The following is a 25,963-nucleotide window of genomic DNA, read 5'->3' on the forward strand; positions in this document are numbered from 1 at the left end:
CGAAGGAACGAGTGCCTTTGCAGGACTCCACACCATGCAATACTTCAGTATTCCTGTGGAGGCGCTGCAGGAAAACTTATAGTCTACAATCATCTAGTTTCTAACCTTTTCTATTGGCTGAATTCAAAAATGTATAAAACACCGCACCAGCAGCCGGAACATCTCAGTTCCCAGAATTCAGGGTCACATTTTGAAACATATTTCAAAAAGTTTTTCACCTCGTTAATCCCATTGGGCCCAGTAAAGCTAACATTTTCCACTAACCACAAAAATAAAAATAAAGAAACAACTTTCAAGAACTGTCTGTCTCTGCTTACTCAACATAAAACAAAATATTCTCCCAGTGAAAAATAAGAAGTAGACTTTGCATACGAGCAGATTCGGTTCTGTTGGCAGATTTCCAAGGACAATAAGAAATGTTATTACAACAGTTTACAAACATCGGCGTAAGCATATAAGAGAGGATTAACTAGGAATTCATATGAGTGGGGCCACCAAGACCACCCCGAGGTACAAATACCCACAATGGATTTCTGAAAGGAGGAAAATGAAAAAGGGTTTCCCCATCTTATAAAGTGAAGGCATATCGTTGGAATTTGGCATATCGTTGGGATCTGGCATATCGTTGGGATCTGGCATATCATTGGGATCTGGCATATCATTGGGATCTGGCATATCGTTGGGATCTGGCATATCGTTGGGATCTGGCATATCGTTGGGATCTGGCATATCGTTGGGATCTGGCATATCGTTGGAATCTGGCATATCGTTGGAATCTGGCATATCGTTGGGATCTGGCATATCGTTGGGATCTGGCATATCGTTGGGATCTGGCATATCGTTGGGATCTGGCATATCGTTGGGATCTGGCATATCGTTGGAATCTGGCATATCGTTGGAATCTGGCATATCGATGGAATCTGGCGTATATCGTTGGGATCTGGCGTATATCGTTGGGATCTGGCATATATCGTTGGGATCTGGCATGTATCGTTGGGATCTGGCGTGTATCGTTGAGATCTGGTGTGTATCGTTGGGATCTGGCGTGTATTGTTGGGATCTGGCGTATGTCGTTGGGATCTGGCGTATGTCGTTGGGATCTGGCGTATATCGTTGGGATCTGGCGTATATCGTTTGGATCTGGCGTATATCGTTTGGATCTGGCGTATATCGTTTGGATCTGACGTATATCGTTTGGATCTAGCGTATATCGTTGGGATCTGGAGTATATCGTTGGGATCTGGCATATATCATTGGGATCTGGTGTAGATCGTTGGGATCTGGCGTATATCGTTGGGATCTGGTGTATATTGTTGGGATCTGGCGTATATCATTGGGATATGGTCGAATCCCTCAACATTCCTGAAAACTATGAGCCCGTGAAGAGAGGAGAAAAGCCGCACCCGCCGTAAAACATCCACACTTTATTGAAAATGGTGCATAAAAATCATGGAGGTCCAGGGCCAGGTGCTGCAACCTAAAAGGACGGCTGTTTTGCGCAAAAGCGCTTCTACGGGTCCTTGCAGCAGGACCTTACCTGGCCCCAGACCTCCATGATTTTTATGCATTGTTTTCAATAAAGTCTGGGTGTTATTTTACGGCGGGTGCAGCGTTTTTCCTCTCTTCACTGGCTCACCTTTGGATCTGCCTGTTCACACGAGCACCGTTGAAGCACAGGACCAAGTAATCAAGTGGTGCGTGTCTTCATCTACCTTTTCGTTGTTACTGAAAACTATGCAGCTCTTTGACACTTCTGAAGAACCCCATACACATTAGATGAAGGTCATTCCGAGCCACCAATTTTCCTGGGACCATCTGACATGCATGGGGGTCTCCTCACGCTTCCATAAAGGGTGTCGGCGGGGTGGGGAATATGGAATGGTTGGTTGTATTCCTTTTGTTGTCAGGGGAGAGTGTCGCTGCCTGGAGTCTGGTTGGGGTTTTTTCTCCTCTCCCCACATTTAGCACACATGAAAGCTCGGCCACCAGTTGTCTCATACCCATGGCCAGCTTTCACTTCTTGGCTGTGGGTTCTGCTGTGCAGGGAACGGCAGCAGATTCCAGTTCTGTAAATAAGGCCATGTAGTAGATTCCTGCACAGCCGATGGTTAGGATGCCACTATGCATTGTGAAAAAAAAATGTTAAAAAAATCAACATGGCTGCCTTTTTTATTCTTCGGAGTTACGGTGATAGTGGAGGTTGTACTAAATTGATGGCATCAGATTAGAAGATTGGAATATCCCTTCAAAATTACAATCACCAATTTGTAGTACTGGGGTCTTTAGTAGAGATGAGCGGACACGTAGAAGTTTGGTTCATCAGGTTCAGCCGGACTTTAGATAAAGTTTGGTTTGGGAACCGGAATTGACCTGAACCCCATTGGAATTCACCTGTTGGGTAGTTCCGGTCGCTAACATGCAGCCAGCCATAAACAGATCACTTCCGGGGGAGGGTGGGCAAGGTTTTTCCATATTTTTTTTTGGTGCACACTACATCTGATCACGCTGTTGTTACCCCCAGTGTGAGCCAATCAACACTGGGCTGAGCACCGAGCGTACCCGAGCACAACGTTGCTCGCGTGAGTGGTCAGTAAAGCACCCGAAATTTGAACTAGAACACTGATGTTTTAGTAAAGTCCGTGTTTGGTACGAACACCGAACTTAAATTTCAGGTTCGCTCATTTCTAGTCCAGAGTCATTCGTTCCTCCTCGTTATCGCGGACATGCTACTACATGGAAGATCTTTGAATGGACTTTATCACCATAGGCGTTTCATTCACCAGTATTAAACCAAAAACCCGCCAGGAGTAAGGATTACCAAATTAAAAAAGGTAGGAATTTCAATAAGTTTACCGCATCTTTAGATAACAAGGAGCCAGAATATCAGATAGATAAAAGCTCCGAGATGAGGAAAGGGTTTTTGTTTTTTTCTTGCACAAATTTTCAATTTTTTGGACACGAGGAACGAGAAACGTATCCTGTTTGTATACTTGCTTTTCTTAATAAAGGCCACTTTACACGCTGCAACATCGCTCAAGCGATCTCGTTGGGGTCGCGGAATTTGTGACGCACATCCGGTCGCTTTAGCGATGTTTTTGCGTGTGACACCTATGAGCGATTTTGAATCGTCGCAAAAACGGTCAAAATCGCTCATTGGTGACATGCCCCCCTATTGTCGAATATCGCTGCTGCTCGGTGTACGAAGTAGTTCGTCGCTCCTGCGGCAGAACACATCGCTAGGTGTGACACTGCAGGAACGAGGAACCTCACCTTACCGGCGGCCGCCCGCAATGAGGAAGGAAGGAGGTGGGCGGTATGTTACGTCCCGCTCATCTCCGCCCCTCCACTTCTATTGGGCGGCGGTTTGGTGACACTGCTGTGACGTTGCTGTGATGCTGAACGAACCGCCCCCTCAGAAAGGAGGCGGTTCGCCGGTCACAGCGACGTCGCTAGGCAGGTAAGTAGTGTGACGGGTCCGCGTGATTTGCCCGTGTCGCACAACCGATGGGGGCGGGTACGCACGCTAGCGATATTGGTCACGATATCGCAGCGTGTAAAGCGGCCTTAAGACTTTAAAAGTTCAGCATGCAATTAACATGAGTATCACTTATGTTCTAGGGGTTTTGTTTGTTTGGTTTTTTTTTTAAAGGAAACCCAAAAAGTAAGAAGACCCATTCCTCTGTCCCTTTCCCAATACCATGGCCCTAGTTTTCCATGTATGCAATACATGTATACAGACAGCTGTGTGGATGTGCGAGTTGAAGAAAACAAAGCGGGATCCTGCAGGAGGGGTCCCAAGATCTCCGCATGGGGGATCAAATCGCTACCTCATGCAAACTACAAGCCAAAAGCTTTTTATTAGCCGCCTTTAACTATCTGATGTTCTACTGCTTATTCATAAAATAATCTAATTCCATTTATTTCTTCAAAGGTTTTCATAACTTATAGCTGCCCTCTCTCCGAATTGGTCCGGAAAATCCCCATAGGGGCTGTGTGCATATGTCGTCTGTCATGTGGACATTCCTGCTTCACAACAGTCTTTCCGTTGCATAGTAAATTATGCAGACCGTATATGATAGACACATGTAGAAAGGAGAGAGAAGACAGGAGCAACAACTGCCTATGATTGCATATTCCCATGCAAGATCAAAGCACCGAGAGCAGCTCTGGAGCACAAACTTCTGCTCTGACAAGTAGAACTGTATATACTGTACATGTAATAAGCTTAAGGTTTTAATTTTGGGGGTACAGAAGAGCTTTAAAGTACGGTAAATGTCCACCTTTAAAATATCTGTGGACAGTGAGCTTTGTTTTACTGATACAAAACTCCAAAAATCTCGGCACAATGAGCGCTAAAGGAAACCTATAGCTAGGATTTAGGCTAATGTCACACTTGCGTTGAACAGCATCCGTTGCATTGCGTTGTGTGACGGATGCAACGGACGTGTTGCATATAGTGGCACAACGGATGCAACGGATCATACAAGACAATGGAATCTGCTTTTTTTTTGTTTGCTTGGCCGGCCGCCGGGTGATCAGCTGATCGCTCACATCAGCCGGCCGCCGGGTGATCAGCTGATCGTTCACAGCAGCCGGCCGATCAGCTGATCATTCGGCCGCCGAGAATGTGTGCTGGGGGGAGTGCGGGGGGATGGAGCCGAGCGGAGCCATGTCGCTGAGGACGTCAGTGGCGCGGGGACTGCATGGCTGGGGACAGGTGAGTGTGTGTGTGTGTGCGTGTGTGTGTGTGCGTGTGTGTGCGTGTGTGTGTGCGTGTGTGTGTGTGTGTGGGGTGTACATGCGGAGTGGAGTGCGGGAGGGGGCGGAGCTGAGCGGGGAAGTGTCGGGCTCCCTGCACGCGTAGCCAGGGTAAATATCAGGTAACTAAGCAAAGCACTTTGCTTGGTTACCCGATATTTACCTTGGTTACCAGCGTACACCGCTAAGCGCTGGCTCCTTGCACACGTAGCCAGGGTAAATATCGGGTTACTAAGCAAAGTGCTTTGCTTAGTAACCCGATGTGTACCCTGGTTACGTGTGCAGGGAGCCAGAAAGAGCATGCGAGCGAAATCCTAAGGATTCCGCTCCTCAAAAAATGTTACATGCAGCGTTCCCTCCGCCCGGCGGAACTCAGATCCAGATCTTCAGTTTCCCCATTAATTGTCTGCATGCACAGAACAGATATGGTTACTCTGTCCACACAAGCGCACGCCCTCTGCGTATGCACCAGTTTTCTATTCTACCAATGCAGACAGGCAGCACATTCCATTTTAAAACCTACTGTATTTTTCGTTTTATAAGACGCACTGGATTATAAGACGCACACCAAAATTTAGAGGAAAAAAAAAGGGTGAATAAAATGGGGTCCGTCTTATAATCCGGTGGTTTCTTAACGGAGGGTGGCCGCAGCGGTGGTGGAGCGGGGTCACAGGAGGCAGGGGCGGTGGTGGGGCAGGGCGATGCAGTGGGTGTCCCAGATGCTGTCACAGAAACTGTCAGCGGTGGCGGCTGTGCTGGGACAGCTGTGCTGGTGCGGTTGTGCTGGGGCTGCGGACTTCAAATAATCGTGCCCAAAGTCGGCGCGTGTGCATATTGAGCTCTCAGCTCAAAGACACACCAAGATCTCATCTGCGCACGTGCCACCTCCAGGCGCCATTTTACCTTACGTCCGCAGCTGGGAGATCCATGGGATGGAGGCGGCGCATGTGCAGATTGAGCTCTCAGCTAACTGACATGCCAAGATCTCATCTGCGCATGCGCCACCTCCAGGCGCCATTTTCCTTAAGTCCGCAGCTGGGAGATCAATGGGCCGGAGGTGGCATGTGCACAGATGAGATCTTGAGCTGAGAGCCCCATCTGCGCACGTGTTGACTCCCGATGCCATTATTTGAAGCCTTCACCGCCTGCAGCCCCAGCCCAGCCGCCGCCAAATTTCTGGGAGGAAAAGCGTGTCTTATAATCCAAAAAATATGGTATATTTATCCAGGAATTTAGAACTGACCACTTCCAAGCTAGATTAATTGATTAGTCCAGGATTTCTAGGAAGGAACATTTGTTTTTCAGAAAATTAGAGATTTTATTATTTTCTGTAACACTTGCAGATGGAATCTTTATTTTTAGCAAAATAAGTTAACAGTTTAAAAAGTTATCAGACCCTCTGAAGAGTTTGATATATTGCAGCTCCCCGAATTCCCACATTAGTTTCCATTATAAAGGGAGCTCTGTGAAGCTTGGTAAACACAATTCAGTCTTTTCTAAAAAGTCTCCATTTCTATACCCCGCATTCCTGCCGGTATAAATTCAGCGCATATGTTCCATAGAGCACATTGTTATTGGCTTACGTGGGAACGGCCTCTTGGACTGGAGCCATTGTGTAAGAGAATCCTTAGAAGTGGAATTTTTTTTGGGTAATGTCCCCCCTGTTTGGTTAATATCAGTAACAGGCAGGAGCGCAGGGCTTTGATGTAGGGCAGATTCCCCCCCCATTACTGGCGAGTGAGGCGGCTGCAGATAGTGACACGGAGCATCTAGAGTTTCCACAGAGCCGTGACGATAAATGTATTTCCAATCGTGGGGTCTGACATCTGTCTCCTCCCCAGACTCGCTGAATATCCGCGCTAATCTTCAATTCTTGAGAGACGAGTCAAAATATTTCCAGTACGACAGCAAGGACTACTTGTCCCTTGTCTTTGAACTGGAAATATCCAAAAAGGAAAAGATAATGGAGCAGAAGGGCCTCGCACTAATTCACAGTAACTTTTATTATGATGGATTTGACGGCGAGTGTCACCACCACAAGTCTTATCTCACTTTGGCAAAGCTGCCCAGGAATGGCATCCATTTTTTTCCGGAATGGAGTTACGCAAAAAAAATTAAAAATAAATGACTTTCAACATTTCAAGGAGTTTTACCAAGCGAAAAATCCGAGATATAAATTGGGGCCATAGACTTTATAATATACTGTTTGAGGTGGGTATAGGGCGGTGGAAGACCGTTAGTTCAATATGGCGCAGGTCAGTAGGAAAGATTGTTGGTGGACTCTAAAGGGGGCTTTACACGCTGCGATATCGGTCCCGATATCGCTAGCGAGCGAACCCGCCCCCGTTGGTTGTGTGTCACGGGCAAATCGCTGCCCGTGACGCACAACATCGCTGACACCCATCACACGGACTTACCTTCCCTGCGACGTCGCTCTGGCCGGCGATCCGCCTCCTTTCTAAGGGGGGGCGGTTTGTGCAGCGTCACAGCGACGTCACACGGCAGGCGTCCAATAGCAGAGGAGGGGCGGAGATGAGCGGCTGTAACATGCCGCCCACCTCCTTCCGCATTGCCGGTGGACGCAGGTAAGGAGATGTTCGTCGCTCCTGCGGTGTCACACACAGCGATGTGTGGTTCTGCAGGAACGACGAATAACATTGCTACTATCCAGAAAAAGATATTTGGTGTTAGAACGACCTCTCCAACACCAACGATTTTTGTCTTTTTTGCGATCATTTTAGGTCGCTCCTTGGTGTCACACGTTGCGATGTCGCTAACTATGCCGGATGTGCGTCACAACCACCGTGACCCCGACAATATATCGTTAGCAATGTCGCAGCGTGTAAAACGGCCTTAAGAGACTGGTGATGTGGGGGGGAAAGCGGATATTGATTTATTTTACTCACTTATATAACTGTTACTTCTGCAACACTTTACAGGTGTGATCATCACTGTCCCCCTGAGCTACCATACAGTGCCAACCAGTGCACCACCGTACAGTGCCAACCAGTGCACCACCGTACAGTGCCAACCACTGCACCACCGTACAGTGCCAACCAGTGCGCCCCTGTACAGTGCCAACCACTGCACCACCGTACAGTGCCAACCACTGCACCACCGTACAGTGCCAACCAGTGCGCCCCTGTACAGTGCCAACCACTGCGCCGCCGTACAGTGCCAACCACTGCGCCGCCGTACAGTGCCGACCACTGCGCCGCCGTACAGTGCCAACCACTGAGACACCGTACAGTGCCAACCACTGAGCCACCGTACAGTGCCAACCACTGAGCCACCGTACAGTGCCAACCACTGAGCCACCGTACAGTGCCAACCATTGAGCCACCATACAGTGCCAACCACTGAGACACTCTGATGCCCAGGTACCAAAAGGGTATTCGATGCCAGTCTACTTAAGTCATTAGCGCAATGACTAAATGTGGGCAAGGAACTTGCCTTCTCTTTCCAAACCCCCCTGCATTTATTGCCTATCCAGGACTACGATATTAATAACCCATAAGTCCGGTTAAACCTCCAACACGTGTTCCTTTTATATACGGCTTGAAAAAAGCCCTTTATAGACGGAACATTGTATTGATTTACCCATTATATATGGTGACCAATAGAGATAACTTTTGGAGGAGAATGTCTGGTCCCTTTGATACTTTCGAAGTTTCTACCATCTGGCATCCTCGCTGATCAGCTGCTGTCAGTAAATTGTGCTGCAGTTGGAAGCTGGAAGGCAACAGCGCCATACACTATAGTGGCCATTTTTTTGGGGGGGGGGGGCAGAAGACTGCAGCTCAGCAACCTTTCACATCAATCACTGGCAATGCAATGAGCTATAATGTTGCACCTTCTCAGAAACAGATTTTATTTTAAAAAAAAGGGGGGGACTGCAAAAAAAAAAAAAAAATTAAAGTAAAAAAAAAAATTATATATATTCTTAGTATATATATATATATATATATATATATATATATATATATATACACACACACACACACACACACACACACACACACACACACACACACGCATATATTAGTATATGTGCCGTATACCGTATGTATGATATATAAAGGGTGAAGAGGAGTTTTAATAATGACCAGATCTCAGGATCATCTTCCTGAGAAAAAAGGAAGGAGAGGTTGTAAGAATCCGGCCTGGGCCACACAAACTGCGGGGCTTATTTAAGAGTCAGGAAGCGATTTGTCTGGAATGTCACATAAACAATCCCATACAATATACATTATATACCGCTGCTGAGCATGAGCACACCCTCCTCTCGACTGAGACCCATAACATGTCCTAGCAGGGGCTAGTTGCACAATCGAGAACTGGAAGCCGTCCAGATATACTGGGAGCCTGACATTTTTTGGCAGATCTATTTAATCATTTTCATGCTTTGCTCGAAACCTCCATCCCCCAAAACACAAAAGGAGCCGGAGCACAACTGGGAGATGGCAAACATTTTTAATTAAAACGTAATATCCTTCTACATAGAAATTGCATCAGATTCTATACACCAAAATTGGAAAGTACAAAGCCAAAGCCAAAACTAACTCTCCGCTCGGGGACTAGAAGAAGGATAATCAAACGTTTACCGAGCCTTTGATGGAGGAAGGATCGGGGGAGAAGACATCTGGCATCCGACACTTCACACGGATTGTGTTTGGTTGGGTCTGGACCAACATAATTACAAAGTCAGGAAATCTAAAGAAGACCCAATGCTTCCAAGAGTAGTCAAGTAATGGGAAAAAGGCCTCCTGAGATAGTCCTGGAGTTACATGACCGGTCTTGGAAACCTCAACCTCACGACTTGTGGAAATAAAAACTGACAACCACTCAAGATTCCATTTGGTGTCCACAGAAGTTGTCAGTTCCATTCCCACACACAGAAGTAAAGAACGGAGGCTATAAAAAAAATTCCAGAACGCAAAATTGACTTTCTATGCTAATCAAATATGAGAAGTATTCACCAACGGACATGTCATAAATCCACTTGACACCGGTTGCTGGAGGGGACTGTAGATTTGGTAGCGGTGACATCATCCGACAAGTCAGAACTAATCAATCAGTAACCTAGAATGTGATGATGACAGAGGTGGACTGACAGACCCTAAAACCCTCGGGTGGGAATTAGTAGCGGTAACATTAGCACCAGGTGCCAATCTAGTCCTCGTTGCCGGGACCAGGAACGTAATCTGCTCCATGTCAGCTCTAATGAGGGACCATTACTCTGCCACACCATCGTTTTACGCCTTCGGGCACCATCATAGTCCATGCACAGATCATAATGAGCATTCATTTACTAGTTTGGAGAAGAATAGATTTTGTAATAGATATTCGAGTGCCACCATTTTTTTTTTCTTGCTCGTTACAACTTCTGGAGTTCAGTATCTGGCTCCAATATCACAGAGATTAAGCGTTATATGGCACAGATTACACACGCATTACCGACACATCTGCAGCAACGCTGAGCAAATAGCTCCATACTGCCGTGTGTATCGTCCCACCGCTCTGACGTTTGATAAAAACCCCAGGAAATTGCTTAGATTGCTATCAGACGCGGGTAAATGGATTCCCTGTGCTTGAGGTTAGGTGTGATCACACTAAGGGTGTGTGCGCACGTTGCTTTTTACCTGCTTTTTACCTGCTTTTTTGCTGCTTTTTCTTCTGCGCTGTTTAATGCCAAAATGGATGTGTTCTTCTATTCAAGCAAAGTCTATGGGAATTTGGGTTTCTTGTTCACACTATGTTGTTCAAACTGCAGCCTTTTTGTGGCAGAACTTTGGTCAAAAACTCAGCTTTGCAGTGCAAAACCCAAATGGCAAAAACAATTGACATGTTGCTTCTTTGAAAAGCTGAGTTTTTGACCAAAGTTCTGCCACAAAAAGGCTGCAGTTTGAACAACATAGTGTGAACAAGAAACCCAAATTCCCATAGACTTTGCTTGAATAGAAGAACACATCCATTTTGGCATTAAACAGCGCAGAAGAAAAAGCAGCAAAAAAGCAGGTAAAAAGCAGGTAAAAAGCAACGTGCGCACATACCCTTATGGGCCGCAGGGGAGATGTGGATACAATGTGGATATATTCCTGGTGTTTTTGCATTCCTTGAATTTGGATGACTACAATGGCCACATGTGCTGCCCCTCAGAGGTTGAGCTTATCAGCAGGATTCATCAATATTGATAAAGCTTAAAAAGGACACCCGCCACCAGACAAGACCGCCGGAGGTAAATGCATATAGTGGACGAAACTGCACCTACTGTGTTTCCCCAAAAATAAGACAGGGTCTTATATTATTCTTGACTCCGAAATATGCGCAAGGGCTTATTTTCAGGGAATGTCTTATATTTTTATTGCTTTATGTTGCCCTATTGTGTTGCAGTCTGACCTCACCAATCCCCGACGCCAGCAGAGAGGGGTGAATATTCATTTTGTATTAACAACAGGTACGCGCAACTATAACATTTTCTGGAACGAACAGCAACACAACGGGTCAACATACAACAATATCCTGAAAGAGCTGCACAAGCCCTATTTCAGGATACCATTAGTATGATGAAATGGAGCTAGGGCTTATTTTTGGAGTAGGGCTTATATCACATGTAAAGCGCCATGGAATTGATGGCGCTATAATAATAAATAATAATAATAATAATATACTCCAAAAAGACTAAAAAATCCTGGTAGGTCTTATTTTCGAGGGAAACACAGATACTAAACTTCCAAAGTGCAGTACGGGACCAAACTGCACCAGTAACCGATTCTTTCTGTACACAAAGAGGTCACAGGGGCAACACTGATCATTTCCAGTTGTATTTAGTATATCTGTCCGGCCTCTAATTTATCTGAATTTTTTAATGGTGTGACCTTCTGTTTAATAGTTATTGATTTTGAGCATCAAGGATAAGAGTTGAGCAAAAATGATTTGCAGACCCATAATTCCGAAGTCCCATGATTTGCAGGACCGTGGCTCAGAAGTCAGATGGGTAAAGATTGTCCACCAGACCGGAACGCTGCAAGCCCCCTCCTACATGCGGGTATTTTGGGAACCTCTAATTTATAAGCCCATGATGTCATCGTGTGATCAACATCATGATGTAATCATAAATCTAGCAGGGGCCTAGCAATCAGAGAAGGCGCCCAGAATGTTGGCAGGTAGAAAGTCCATAGTCTGGTTGCCACAGAGGTCTGACGTGGCTCTGGACCAGGGTCATGCAAATAATTTGCTCAACGCTAGTCATGTAAAATACACGGTGCCTCTGTTATTCCTCCTGAAATGTATAAATAGACAACTGGGTGTTACCATTCGTCTTGACATTAGGGGACGGACACTTAAGTAGTGCTGATAGAGACTCAACTTATTCAAACATTTCCAGGAAGTACAACAAAGGAACAGCACAAAGAAGGAAGAAGTGAAAAGAAAGACGGAATAAGAGAGAAGGGAGAAGAGAGAAGGGAGAAGAGACAAGGGAGAAGGGAGAAGAGACAAGGGAGAAGAGACAAGGGACAAGGGAGAAGAGACAAGGGAGAAGAGACAAGGGAGAAGAGACAAGGGAGAAGAGACAAGAGACAGGGAGAAGGGAGAAGAGACAAGGGACAAGGGAGAAGAGACTAGGGAGAAGAGACAAGGGAGAAGAGACAAGAGACAGGGAGAAGGGAGAAGAGACAAGGGACAAGGGAGAAGAGACAAGAGAGAAGAGACAATCAAGAAGAGACAAGAAACAAGAGACCAGGGAGAAGAGACCAGGGAGAAGAGACCAGGGAGAAGAGACCAGGGAGAAGAGACCAGGGAGAAGAGACAAGGGAGAAGAGACAAGGGAGAAGAGACAAGGGAGAAGAGACAAGGGAGAAGAGACAAGGGAGAAGAGACAAGGGAGAAGAGACAAGGGAGAAGAGACAATGGAGAAGAGACAATGGAGAAGAGACAAGGGAGAAGAGACAAGGGAGAAGAGACAAGGGAGAAGAGACAAGGGAGAAGAGACAAGGGAGAAGAGACAAGGGAGAAGAGACAAGGGAGAAGAGACAAGGGAGAAGAGACAAGGGAGAAGAGACAAGGGAGAAGAGACAATGGAGAAGAGACAAGGGAAAAGAGACAAGGGAGAAGAACATACTACTCTAGAAGAAATTATGAGTTATGCAAGGTCCTGTCGTGGTCGTCAATCGGTTACCCAGCTGTTGAACTACCAGCACGTCCTGAGAGCTGCAGTGCTGGAAACTGTTGTAAGCTTGGATACACGCTGCCTGGTACATCTTCAATAAGGAAATCCTTCCATCTTTTCTCCCTGGCATATGTGACTGTAGAGAGGGGTGCACCAGTAATAAGCGGCAGGAGATGCCATTGTGCTTCGCTTTCATTACGCAGCTCCAGATTTCACTTCTTTGCCAAGTGAAGTGCGGTAGCAGCTGCTGGATGTCGGATAATGATGTGCCTGATGCAGACATGCAAACTTTCCTGCGCAGACCTTGGCACCGGCACTTGGGTCGTCACAGCAGGTTCCAACTACAGAAATGCTATGAGTTTATAAAGCAACGGGCGGGAAGGAGTAAGTCTCGTCCTCGTTGGATGACCCTCGGAGTCCTTGATAAAAAGAGGATTCCAACATTGCTGCGATCAGCTGTAATCTATGGAAAATCTACCTGCAAAAAAGTTATTTTCTCCTGCAGCGCCACCAATTGAAAAATGAGGTATTACACAATGTATATTGATACAAAACAGGATTTCCATGAAATATACGGATAAGTTGAATAGAGACTTTTTGTAGCTTTTCTCCAATCGGTCTTGGATAAGGAGGCATCTCCAGGATTACAAAAACTTGGCTTTCATCTTCCAAAACCAAAGCGCCAATCAATAACAGGTTGAGTCTGGAATTGCACATTAGCTCCATATAAGCGAGTGTAGCAGAATTGCAATACCACACACAGCCTGTAGACACGTGTGGCCCTGTTTAGGAAGAAGAATTTTCTAATCCATGACAATCCCTTGAACTCAATTCCTACCAGGGCTTTGCTCCAATATTAGAGCAAAAGAAAGAAAAAAACGAAAGGAAGAACGAAAGAAAGAGTGAAAGAAAGATGGCTAGAGCAAAAGAATGAGCGAAAGAAAGAAAGAGCAAAAGAAAGGAAGAAAGAGAGAAAGAAAGATCAAAAAGAAAGCGAAAAAAAGAGCAAAAGAAAGATCAAAGAAAGAGTGAAACCACGAAAGAAAGAGCGAAAGAAAGAAAGAAAGATCAAAAAGAAAGCAAAAGAAAGAGCGAAAGAAAGATCAAAAGAAAGAGCGAAAGAAAGCGAAAGAAAGATCAAAGAAAGAGTGAAACAGTGAAAGAAAAAGCAAAAGAAAGAAAAAAACGAAAGGAAGAATGAGAGTGAAAGAACGAAAGAAAGAGCGAAAGAAAGAAAGAAGGATAGATCAAAAGAATGAGCGAAAGAAAGAGCAAAAGAAAGAAGGAAGGATAGAGCAAAAGAATGAGCGAAAGAAAGATCAAAAAGAAAGAGTGAAAGAAAGAGCGAAAGAAAGAGCGAAAGAAAGATCAAAAAGAAAGAGCGAAAGAAAGAGAGAAAGAAAGAGCGAAAGAAAGAGCGAAAGAAACAAAGCGCAAAAGAAAGATCAAAGAAAGAGTGAAACAGTGAAAGAAAGATCAAAAGAAAGAGCGAAAGAAAGAGCGAAAGAAAGAAAGAAAGAGCGAAAGAAAGGACAGAGCAAAAGAATGAGCGAAAGAAAGAGCGAAAGAAAGAAGGAAGGATAGAGCAAAAGAATGAGCGAAAGAAAGAAAGCGAAAGAAAGATCAAAAAGAAAGAGCGAAAGAAAGAGCGAAAGAAAGCGAAAGAAAGATCAAAAAGAAAGAGCGAAAGAAAGAGCGAAAGAAACAAAGAGCAAAAGAAAGATCAAAGAAAGAGTGAAACAGCGAATGAAAGAGCAAAAGAAAGAAAGCACAAAAGAAACAAAGAGCGAAAAAAAGAGCAAAAGAAAGAGCAAAGGAAAGAAATTAAGAAAGAGCGAAAGAAAGAAACCACCACTAAACTAATACTCTATTACTGTAATATACACAGCTAACTATATTCACATTTTTTTGGGTGGAAACCGCTTTTTAACAAGGAAGCGATGCCAAGAGAAGCTTTAAATGTGGTTTAGGAACTTTTAGACCGGGTGCTCAAAATTTAAGAAAAATTAAAAAAGTCTTCCGGAAGATCTTAACTTCCAAGTATGTGGCCTAATCAATGCCATATTTGTCTAATTGTTAACACAATTCTTGGCAGAAGGATAAATACACAGAAACCACAAGAGAAATCCGGCTCTAGAACGCAGGCTACAATGAAGAAGAGTAGACGTGACCCAGCTACACAGACTAAATTCACCCGAACTGAAGTTGTCCCTGATTTCTCAAAACTCTAGGCCGGAGGGGTTGGGGTTTGGGGCCCACCCAAAAGTATCCATTCCTAGATGGATTTGGAGCAGTACATAATCACCGACAGAAATATTGGCAATTATGTAACTAACACTTCCCTCCCAATAACACAGATTTCTCAGATTTTTGTTTTATTCCCGCAGTTTGTTGACCGATGTTTCATGGATTCAGTTCAGAATACACACCATAAACCACATGGACATTGTGCTATGTGCATATACCCTTAAATTAATGGAATGATTTAGTTAACCTTGGGGGTTAACTAACAATTACTACTACTTTTTATACATATATATAATTTTATTCTTCACTGTTTTACCTTATATAGTCTATTGCTAGCTTCAGAATGAGTTAACAGAAATTCTGTCAGTAAGCTCATCATGGCAGGAGTGTTTAACTGTCTTCTGAGCTCCTGTCAGCTATTTGTGAAACCACCTTGAAGGAATGTTGCTGTATATCCAGGAGAGAGACAAAACAGGACAAGGAGGCGAGAGAAGCCACAAGTCAGAACATGAGAGATTTTCGCCATTTCCCCTTCCCCCATCCGCTTTTGCTTGGGATCAGCTTTTGGGATCTTCCCAACTCTCTGTCCCCTTGGGATCATCTTTCGGGATCTTCCCCACCCTCTGTCCCCCTGGGATCATCTTTCAGGATCTTCCCCACCCTCTGCCCCCCTGGAATCATGTTTCAGGATCTTCCCCACCCTCTGTCCCCCTGGAATCATCTTTCAAGATCTTCCCCACCCTATGTTTCCCTGGAATCATCTTTCAGGATCTTCCCCACCCTCTGCCCCCCTGGAATCATCTTTCAGGGTCTTCCCCACCCTCTGTTCCCCTGTAATCATCTTTCAGCATCTTCCCCACCCTCTGCCCCCCTGGAATCATCTTTCAGGATCTTCCCCACCCTCTGTCCCCCTGGAATCATCTTTCAGGATCTTCCCCTCCCTTTGTCCCCCTGGGATAATTTTTCAGGATTTCCCCACCCTCTGCCCCCCTGGAATTATCTTTCAGGATCTTCCCCACCCTCTGTTCCCCTGGGATCATCTTTCAGGATCTTCCCCACCCTCTGTTCCCCTGGAATCATCTTTCAGGATCTTCCCCACCCTCTGCCCCCCTGGAATCATGTTTCAGGATCTTCCCCACTCTCTGTACCCCTGGGATCATCTTTCAGGATCTTCCCCACCCTCTGTCCCCCTGGGATCATCTTTCAGGATCTTCCCCACCCTCTGTCCCCCTGGAATCATCTTTCAGGATCTTCCCCTCCCTTTGTCCCCCTGGGATAATTTTTCAGGATTTCCCCACCCTCTGCCCCCCTGGAATTATCTTTCAGGATCTTCCCCACCCTCTGTTCCCCTGGGATCATCTTTCAGGATCTTCTCCACCCTCTGTTCCCCTGGAATCATCTTTCAGGGTCTTCCCCACCCTCTGTCCCCCTGGAATCATCTTTCAGGATCTTCCCCACCCTCTGTCCCCCTGGAATCATGTTTCAGGATCTTCCCCACTCTCTGTACCCCTGGGATCATCTTTCAGGATCTTCCCCACCCTCTGTTCCCCTGGGATCATCTTTCAGGATCTTCTCCACCCTCTGTTCCCCTGTAATCATCTTTCAGGGTCTTCCCCACCTTCTGTCCCCCTGGAATCATCTTTCAGGATCTTCCCCACCCTCTGCCCCCCTGGAATCATGTTTCAGAATCTTCCCCACTCTCTGTACCCCCGAGATCATCTTTCAGGATCTTCCCCACCCTCTGTCCCCCTGGGATCATCTTTCAGGCTCTTCCCCACCCTCTGTCCCCCTGGAATCATCTTTCAGGATCTTCCCCACCCTCTGTCCCCCTGGGATCATCTTTCAGGATCTTCCCCACCCTCTGTCCCCCTGGGATCATCTTTCAGGATTTCCCCCACCCTCTGTCCCCCTGGAATCATCTTTCAGGATCTTCCCCACCCTCTGTCCCCCTGGAATCATCTTTCATGATCTTCTCCACCCTCTGTCCCCTTGGAATCATCTTTCAGGATCTTCCACACCCTCTGCCCCCCTGGGATCATCTTTCAGGATCTTCCCCACCCTCTGTCCCCCTGGGATCATCTTTCAGGATTTCCCCCACCCTCTGTCCCCCTGGAATCATCTTTCAGGATCTTCCCCACCCTCTGTCCCCCTGGAATCATCTTTCATGATCTTCTCCACCCTCTGTCCCCTTGGAATCATCTTTCAGGATCTTCCACACCCTCTGCCCCCCTGGGATCATCTTTCAGGATCTTCCACACCCTCTGCCCCCATGGGATCATCTTTCAGGATCTTCCACACCCTCAGTGCCCCTGAGATCCGCTTACAAGGGCTGCACATGAAATCCGGATGTCCTTGACGCTGCAGGACACAGACCCCCCCTCCCTTCCTCCCTCTCCCTACAATGTGCCTAGGAGGTCATCAGAGGTCATTCCCCCATTTGTCATCATCTTTCTTCTTGTGACCCTCATCTACATTACTGCACATTCTACTCGGAAGTAAATCCTCCAGGAATGTCCAAACATTGCCAAAAATGGATAGATGTATCAAGTGATACTCCATGGGAACAAAAAAACGTTTTTTTTTTTTTGTTTTTTTTTAAATTGTATGCAAAATATTACTTATTTGGAGGAGAATTACTTACAATATATAGTAGAATTTTTTTTTGAACCTCTTTTTTTAGGTTAAAAATGAAATTTAAATATTTAAAACTTAGTTTAGCTATCCAGCGGGATTTATAGGGATGGCTTGAGCACCGAGAATCCTGTATCTACACAGCATGACTATCAGCATTACATTGGTGCCAATAATAAAACTGTATTTTGAAAATTAAAAAAAAATAAATTTCACTACAGAATATAAATCATCAATAGATCAATACCGAGCTAAACCCCCCCCCCATATTCGCCAATGAAATCCTTTCTTAGAGGAGGAACTGCTATATAACAAGGTTATAAGCCTGTTAGCAAAGGGTTCAAAGTAAAGGATACAGCCAGATGGGGGTGGGGGGTGTGATAACTACTCACCCCTAAAATTGAATGATAAACATCAGGTCACACTCTACCAGCAGATCTCCAACCTCGCAGTCAGCAGATCAGGAGCCTGAAATCTCTGGAATGTCAACTATTTCCATAGGAGCGACTACATTCCTCCCCTACCTCCAGCAGCCAGTATGGGGCAAATTAAGGCATGAGATGTACTGTAGGAATGCTAGTGGAGCACATTAGGGTAAGGAATATAGAAAACCCCAAAAAACAAAGATTGGGTTGGTGTCTAGAGGTCATAACGATGGATGGTTGACTGGTGGGTCTACAATAAGTAAAGTCTACAGTGAAACTGTATACAGTCCCCCATACACAAGAGACCAAAAGTTAGCCAAACCCCTAATATCAGTTATCAAGTCCAATGTGTATGAGGCTTCCCAATACCTCCCCGACAGGTAACATTTGGGAAGTGAAGAAGGAACAGCAGATTCCTTTTGTTCTCACTGGAGAGATGCTGGCATCATGAGTCTGGCAGCAGCTCGCAGGGATGAGTAGTCCTCAATATGGCGGAGTTGTTGGCCAATCAGTTGTTTGTCTGACATTAATCAAAAATATTGTGGCCTTTAGGGAAAAACTCTTAGTTGCCCAGGGCATTATATCCAGTGAGCAAAAGAAGGCCTTCACAGAACTATTAAACAGTTTGGACCCAGTAGCCTATTGGGCATTTCAGACATCTACTCACACGGTCAGTCTGCAGACCAGAAGATGACCCCACCCATATTCACATTTTAACACCAGTGTGGCCTTAGTAGCATATTGGGCATCATGAACATCCACTCACATGGTCGGTCTGCAGACTAGAAGATGACCCTAACTACTGTATATCCATGTTTAACGCCATGAAATTTGGGCCAAGATTTTAGGAGATAATGAGAACATCCAACAACTCAACTAGGTTAGCAAATCTCCAATAAAGTGAGGTCAACCAGTCTCTGGAGGAAGCCATTTTTTTACATATGGTGGACAAGACCCACGCTTCACACCATCCATGGCTGCTTAGGTTGGATGCCTCATTGACCATCAGTAGTAGACATCTGCCCATTAGTGGTTGGGTTGAACAATATTTGTACACCCACATCTGTCATCCCAGTGACTTTACCATCTGCTGGACTGAACAGATGTTGATCAGAACCAGAAACCTTCTTCTGCCATCAACTCAAGCAGCTGGTGACACTATGAAAGTAACTTCTTAAAGGTTGCCCACACAAGCTGCTATTTTCATGGTGGCACCAGCTACTTGAGTTGATGGCAGAAGAAGGTGTCCAGTTCTGATCAACATCTGTTCAGTTCGGCAGATGGTAAAGTCATTGGGATGACAGATGTGGGTTTACAAACATTGTTCAACCCAACTACTAATGGGCAAATGTCTACTAGTGATTGTCCATGATTCACACCGTCCATGGATGGTTAGGTTGGACACCTCATTGACCATCAGTAGTAGACATCTGCCTATCAGTGGTTGAGTTGAACAATATTTGTACACCCACATCTGTCATCCCAATGACTTTACCATCTGCCGGACTAAACAGATGTTGATGAGAACCGGACACCTTCTTCTACCATCAACTCAAGCAGCTGGTGCCACCATGAAAATAGCTTCTTGAAGGTTGCCCAGACAAGATGCTATTTTCATGGTGGCACCAGCTGCTTGACTTGATGGCAGAAAAAGGTGTCCGGTTCGGATCAATATCTGTTCAGTACGGCAGATGGTAAAGTCATTGGGATGACAGATGTGGGTTTACAAATATTGTTCAACCCAACTACTAATGGGAAGATGTCTACTAGTGATTGTCCATGCTTCACACTGCCCATGGATGGTTAGGTTGGACACCTCATTGACCGTCAGTAGTAGACATCTGCCTATCAGTGGTTGAGTTGAACAATATTTGCACACCCACATCTGTCATCCCAATGACTTTCCCATCTGTCGCACTGAACAGATGTTGATCAGAACCGGACAACTTCTTCTACCATCAACTCAAGCAGCTGGTGCCACCATGAAAATAGCAGTTTGTGTGGGCAACCTTCAAGAAGCTGAGAAGACGCGCATACACACACACATATGGCTCGTGCTGGGTTCCTGACAGCTACGCTATGGGTTTTCTTAGCACTTCTTGATACACTATATATAGTAAGTGAGTACTTTCCGATCTATTCCGGTCTCCATTGTACAGCGTCTTCCTGTGACGGTGCTTGGAAGAACCTCAATTTTTTTTCTCCTTTAGAAGGAATATACTTATACCAAAGATATCTTTAGAAGAAATATATTTAATAAATCATGAGGATAGATTTCAAACAGATTATAGAAGGGACTATGAAACACTGGAGGAAGCCAAAAAGAAAAAAAATATATATATTTCATAGAAGAGAAAAATGTGTTCCCTCCAAAAACCATGACGTTGAGTACAAAGCCCCCCAAATTTTACAGAGCTGCTCAGCGGAACGTAAAATAAGACGGCGCTGATAACTTTACGATACCGCAGCAGAGATGATGAACGGCTATGACAATGGTCATTAGTCTGATGTGTCCGGTGGCAGAGGCTCAGCTGGCGAGGTGGCATTTTAAGAAGGTCTGAGGAACCCGCTCAGACACCTATATAATCAAATTACAGGCTCGTTATAACTCAATGTCACCTTTACAAGATCCTTCTCTCCAGACTGGGGAAACTTTAACCATACAAGTGCTCTACAGTAACCGTAACATGATCTCGGGGAAATATTTGAGGCCGGACGTCAGAGCATACCGCATGCCACCCTCCTGGCGTGATGACAAAAGTGAAGCATGCCTTTCATGTGTGCGGCGTATTCCATCCTGCGCATGTAACATTGTACATGTGATGGTCAGCGCAGGCGTACGGGTACGGTCAGATCTTATGCAATCGCTGGCGACGTCCAAAGCTCATCATCATCATCATCATCAATCATTGTGATTGTGCACAAGCAAAAATTCAGCCCTTGGTAGATGGCATAGACATAAAGCAAGCACTGCATCAGTAGAGATTTGGAAAAATGCCCGCCTGGCAACAGAGGAACTGACAGCAGGATGAAGACAGAGCGGAGTGACTCTTAAAGGCAATTGTCCCCAGAGGAGCTGGGACTTTAATTATATGACCCTAGTCTGTCATCACCAGTGCCAAGGAATACTGCAGAGCAGAGATAGGCAGGACGGGCAGCGATGCCTGACCACAGATTAGGCCTGAATCTGTATCCCCATGTGACAGAAAGCCCTATAGAGGGTTAACGAACCGCCCTTCCCAATCAACTCCGAAAACATATGGACCTGAAAATGAATCCCCCCAAATATCAAACCCCCCCCCACAAGTTCTACAGAGACCACCCAATGCACATTGGTTAGAGAAATGAAGGCTTTCTTACCAGACGTATCCCACAGGCTCAGCTCTATCCTCTGGGTGTCAATCTCAAAACTGGCCGTGTAATTCTCAAATACGGTAGGAACGTAATTCTGAGCGGAAAGACAAAAATCAGGTTATCCCAAGGGTCGAATATATAGATGGACGCAATGATAAATAACGTGATGCACGCACAAACTTATACAAATGTCCCTACAAAGGGGGGGGTGATAAAATCCTGAGCACTGGCTACAAAATGATACAAAAGCCTCAGAATTCTACAAATATTTACATTAAAAATGATACATAGTATAAATATTTAGATAGAAACAATACACAGTATAAATTTACCTAGAAACAATAGAGTATATATTTAGACAAAGATTATATATATATATATATATATATATATACATATATATATATATATATATATATATATATATACTGTGTGTGTGTGTGTGTGTGTGTGTGTGTGTGTGTGTGTGTGTGTGTGTGTGTGTATATATATAATATATATATGTTGAGGAGAGCCATAAGATGAAATACCTAATTAACCTCTGGACATAGAGTACTGTGAGTATATTGTATATATATATATATATATATATATATATATATATATATATATATATATATATATATATATATATATATATATATACATATAGTATATTATACACAATTATATATATTATACATATTATATATGTGTAATATATGTATTATTATATATTATATAAAACAATTTTATTTATATATATATACATATATATATATATATATATATATATATAAATAAAAAAGTTAATATTTGCAATAAATGCATCTCCATGTGCATATGTGTGGGTGTAGATTGCAAGCTCTGCAGGTTACAATCCAAACCTGTAGCTGATATTACACTATTGCAGTAATCATATACCCCTGAGAACAGATGGGGGGCGAGGGATTAGTTCTCAGTAGGGGGCTAGTTAACCCCTGAGTGGCTGGATAAGCCTTAAGCTTTTAGTGACTTACCTCTGGGAAGGAATCCTTTGCAAAGACATGCAGTAAAGCAGTCTTCCCACACTGGCTGTCTCCCACCACCACAATTTTGCATTTTACATTTTGGTTGGGATCCATCATAGATTTGCTAGACAGTTTCTGGCTGCTTCTTCTCTCCTTCATTGATGAGAACTTATTCCTCTTTGCAGATACAATAGAAGTTGTGCAGAGAAAGGGGCAGCAGCAGGTTCCCAGCAATCCCCTCCAGCTGTTGTGTCCTCCCAGAGCAGAGCTGTAATAACACATCCAATAGAGAGGTGACTGAGCTTTGTTTCACTACTCCTGGCTGGTTTTATGTGTCCAGCCTCCTGCACTATCCTTATGTCACAGATCCTCCCTTTTTCATTGTAGGGAGCCTTGCTGTATGAGCACCATGCTGCAGCCTCCCACTGCTGATTGTATCCAGCGCGCCATCTAGTGGACACTAGTGAAATTACACGATGCAGGAGTTTTTAATCATTTTTTACCCCCTCCTCGGAAGGTTTCTTTTCTTGTAGCTATAGCAAAATTGCATTGAACTTTACTGCATAAAACAAAATGAGTAGAAATCAATGAAACTGAGTGAAGCAAAGAGCTATTATGGTATTCTATTTATTGCACTGGGAACAATACATTGCATTTGCTTTTGCAAAAGGGGCAAGGTCTGAGCCATATTCCTCCCCCACCAGATGTGGCTTACATTGTGTGGGGAAGGGAATGCAAACAGTCCCAAGAATTCAATAATTGCACAGTTCTTCAAGGACAGATCTGACTATAGGCATACTAAGGTCTATGGAGACCAGGGTGTAGCAATGGGAACTACAGGGCTCCATAATGGTGAATGCGGACGAAATGCTCACATGGAAAGCGCCATGGAATAAATAACGCTATAATAATAATAATAATAATAATAATAATAATAAAAAATGCACACATGAAAAGTGCCATTTAATAAATGGCTCCATAATAATTATAGTAATAATAAATATTAGTGCTAAATGTACACAAAATGCACACATAAAGCACCATGGAATAAATAACGTAATAATAACAATAATAATAATTGGTATTAATTGCACAAAAAATGCACACAATGCACCATGGAATAAATAACGCTATTATAATAATAATAATAATAATAATAATAATAATAAATGCACACATGAAAGGTGCCATGGAATAAATGGTGCAATAATAATAATAAATAATAATAATAATATTAATAATAATAAATGCACACAAAATGCACACGTAAAGCACCATGGAATAAATGGCGCTATAATAAATATTATTATTATTATTATTATTATTATTAACACATGTAAAACACAATTATTATTATTAGTAGTAATAATAATAATGGAAATGATGCAGATTTGCACAAAGACTTCATAGAGGATTAAAGTACAAACCAATTGCCCATTATCCTTGTACTGTGACATCACTGTGTGTATTATCCCTGTACTGTGACATCACTGTGTGTATTATCCCTGTACTGTGACATCACTGTGTATTATCTCTTTACTGGAATATTACTGTGTGTATTATCCCTGTAGTGTGACATCACTGTGTGTATTATCCCTGTAGTGTGACATCACTGTCTGTATTATCTCTGTACTGTGACATCACTGTGTGCATTATCCCTGTACTGTGACATCACTGTGTGCATTATCCCTGTACTGTGACATCACTGTGTGTATTATCCCTCTACTGTGACATCACTGTGTGTATTATCCCTGTACTGTGACATCACTATGTGTGTTATCCCTGTACTGTGATATTACTGTGTGTATTATCCCTGTACTGTGACATCACTGTGTGTATTATCCCTGTACTGTGACATCACTGTGTGTATTATCCCTGTACTGTGACATCACTGTGTGTATTATCCCTGTACTGTGACATCACTGTGTGTATTATCCCTGTACTGTGACATCACTGTGTATATTATCCCTGTACTGTGACATCACTGTGTGTGTTATCCCTATACTGTGACATCACTGTGTGTATTATCCCTGTACTGGGATATTACTGTGTGTATTATCTCTGTACTGTGACATCACTGTGTGTATTATCCCTCTACTGTGACATCACTGTGTGTGTTATCCCTATACTGTGATATCACTGTGTGTATTATCCCTGTACTGTGACATCACTGTGTGTATTATCCCTGTACTGTGACATCATTGTGTGTATTATCCCTGTACTGTGACATCACTGTGTGTATTATCTCTGTACTGGAATATTACTGTGTGTAATATCCCTGTAGTGTGACATCACTGTGTGTATTATCCCTGTACTGTGACATCACTGTGTGTATTATCCCTGTACTGTGACATCACTGTCTGTATTATCTCTGTACTGTGACATCACTGTGTGTATTATCCCTATACTGTGATATTACTGTGTGTATTATCCCTCTACTGTGATATCACTGTGTGTGTTATCCCTGTACTGTGACATCACTGTGTGGATTATCCCTGTACTGTGACATCACTGTGTGTATTATCCCTGTACTGTGATATTACTGTGTGTATTATCCCTGTACTGTGACATCACTGTGTGTATTATCCCTGTACTGTGACATCACTGTGTGTATTATCCCTGTACTGTGATATTACTGTGTGTATTATCCCTGTACTGTGACATCCCTGTGTGTGTTATCCCTATACTGTGACATCACTGTGTGTATTATCCCTGTACTGTGACATCACTGTGTGTGTTATCCCTATACTGTGATATCACTGTGTGTATTATCCCTGTACTGTGACATCACTGTGTGTATTATCCCTGTACTGTGACATCACTGTGTGTATTATCCCTGTACTGTGACATCACTGTGTGTATTATCCCTGTACTGTGACATCACTGTGTGTATTATCCCTGTACTGTGACATCACTGTGTATTATCTCTTTACTGGAATATTACTGTGTGTATTATCCCTGTAGTGTGACATCACTGTGTGTATTATCCCTGTACTGTGACATCACTATGTGTGTTATCCCTGTACTGTGATATCACTGTGTGTATTATCCCTGTACTGTGACATCACTGTGTGTATTATCCCTGTACTGTGACATCACTGTGTGTATTATCCCTGTACTGTGACATCACTGTGTGTATTATTCCTGTACTGTGACATCACTGTGTGTATTATCCCTGTACTGTGACATCACTGTGTGTATTATCCCTGTACTGTGACATCACTGTGTATATTATCCCTGTACTGTGACATCACTGTGTGTGTTATCCCTATACTGTGACATCACTGTGTGTATTATCCCTGTACTGGGATATTACTGTGTGTATTATCCCTGTACTGTGACATCACTGTGTGTATTATCCCTCTACTGTGACATCACTGTGTGTGTTA

The 25,963-nt window shown here is 43.9% G+C and overlaps 1 protein-coding gene across 1 annotated transcript in view; it reads right to left on the minus strand.

The window, feature by feature from the left end:
• The window catches only part of RND3 (Rho family GTPase 3), a 35,752-nt gene extending 12,843 nt beyond the window's left edge, over nucleotides 1-22,909 (minus strand). The window contains exons 1-2 of the mRNA XM_075317187.1: nucleotides 22,584-22,909; nucleotides 21,592-21,679 (exon numbers count right to left, since the gene is read on the minus strand). Coding sequence (XP_075173302.1) covers nucleotides 21,592-21,679; nucleotides 22,584-22,856 — 361 coding nt within the window. The 5' untranslated portion in view covers nucleotides 22,857-22,909. The remainder of the gene's footprint in view (nucleotides 1-21,591; nucleotides 21,680-22,583) is intronic.
• Between the last annotated feature and the right edge of the window lie 3,054 nt (nucleotides 22,910-25,963).

The sequence above is a fragment of the Anomaloglossus baeobatrachus genome, chromosome 7 (genome assembly GCF_048569485.1).
Source record: "Anomaloglossus baeobatrachus isolate aAnoBae1 chromosome 7, aAnoBae1.hap1, whole genome shotgun sequence".
Classification (NCBI taxonomy): Eukaryota; Metazoa; Chordata; class Amphibia; order Anura; family Aromobatidae; genus Anomaloglossus; species Anomaloglossus baeobatrachus.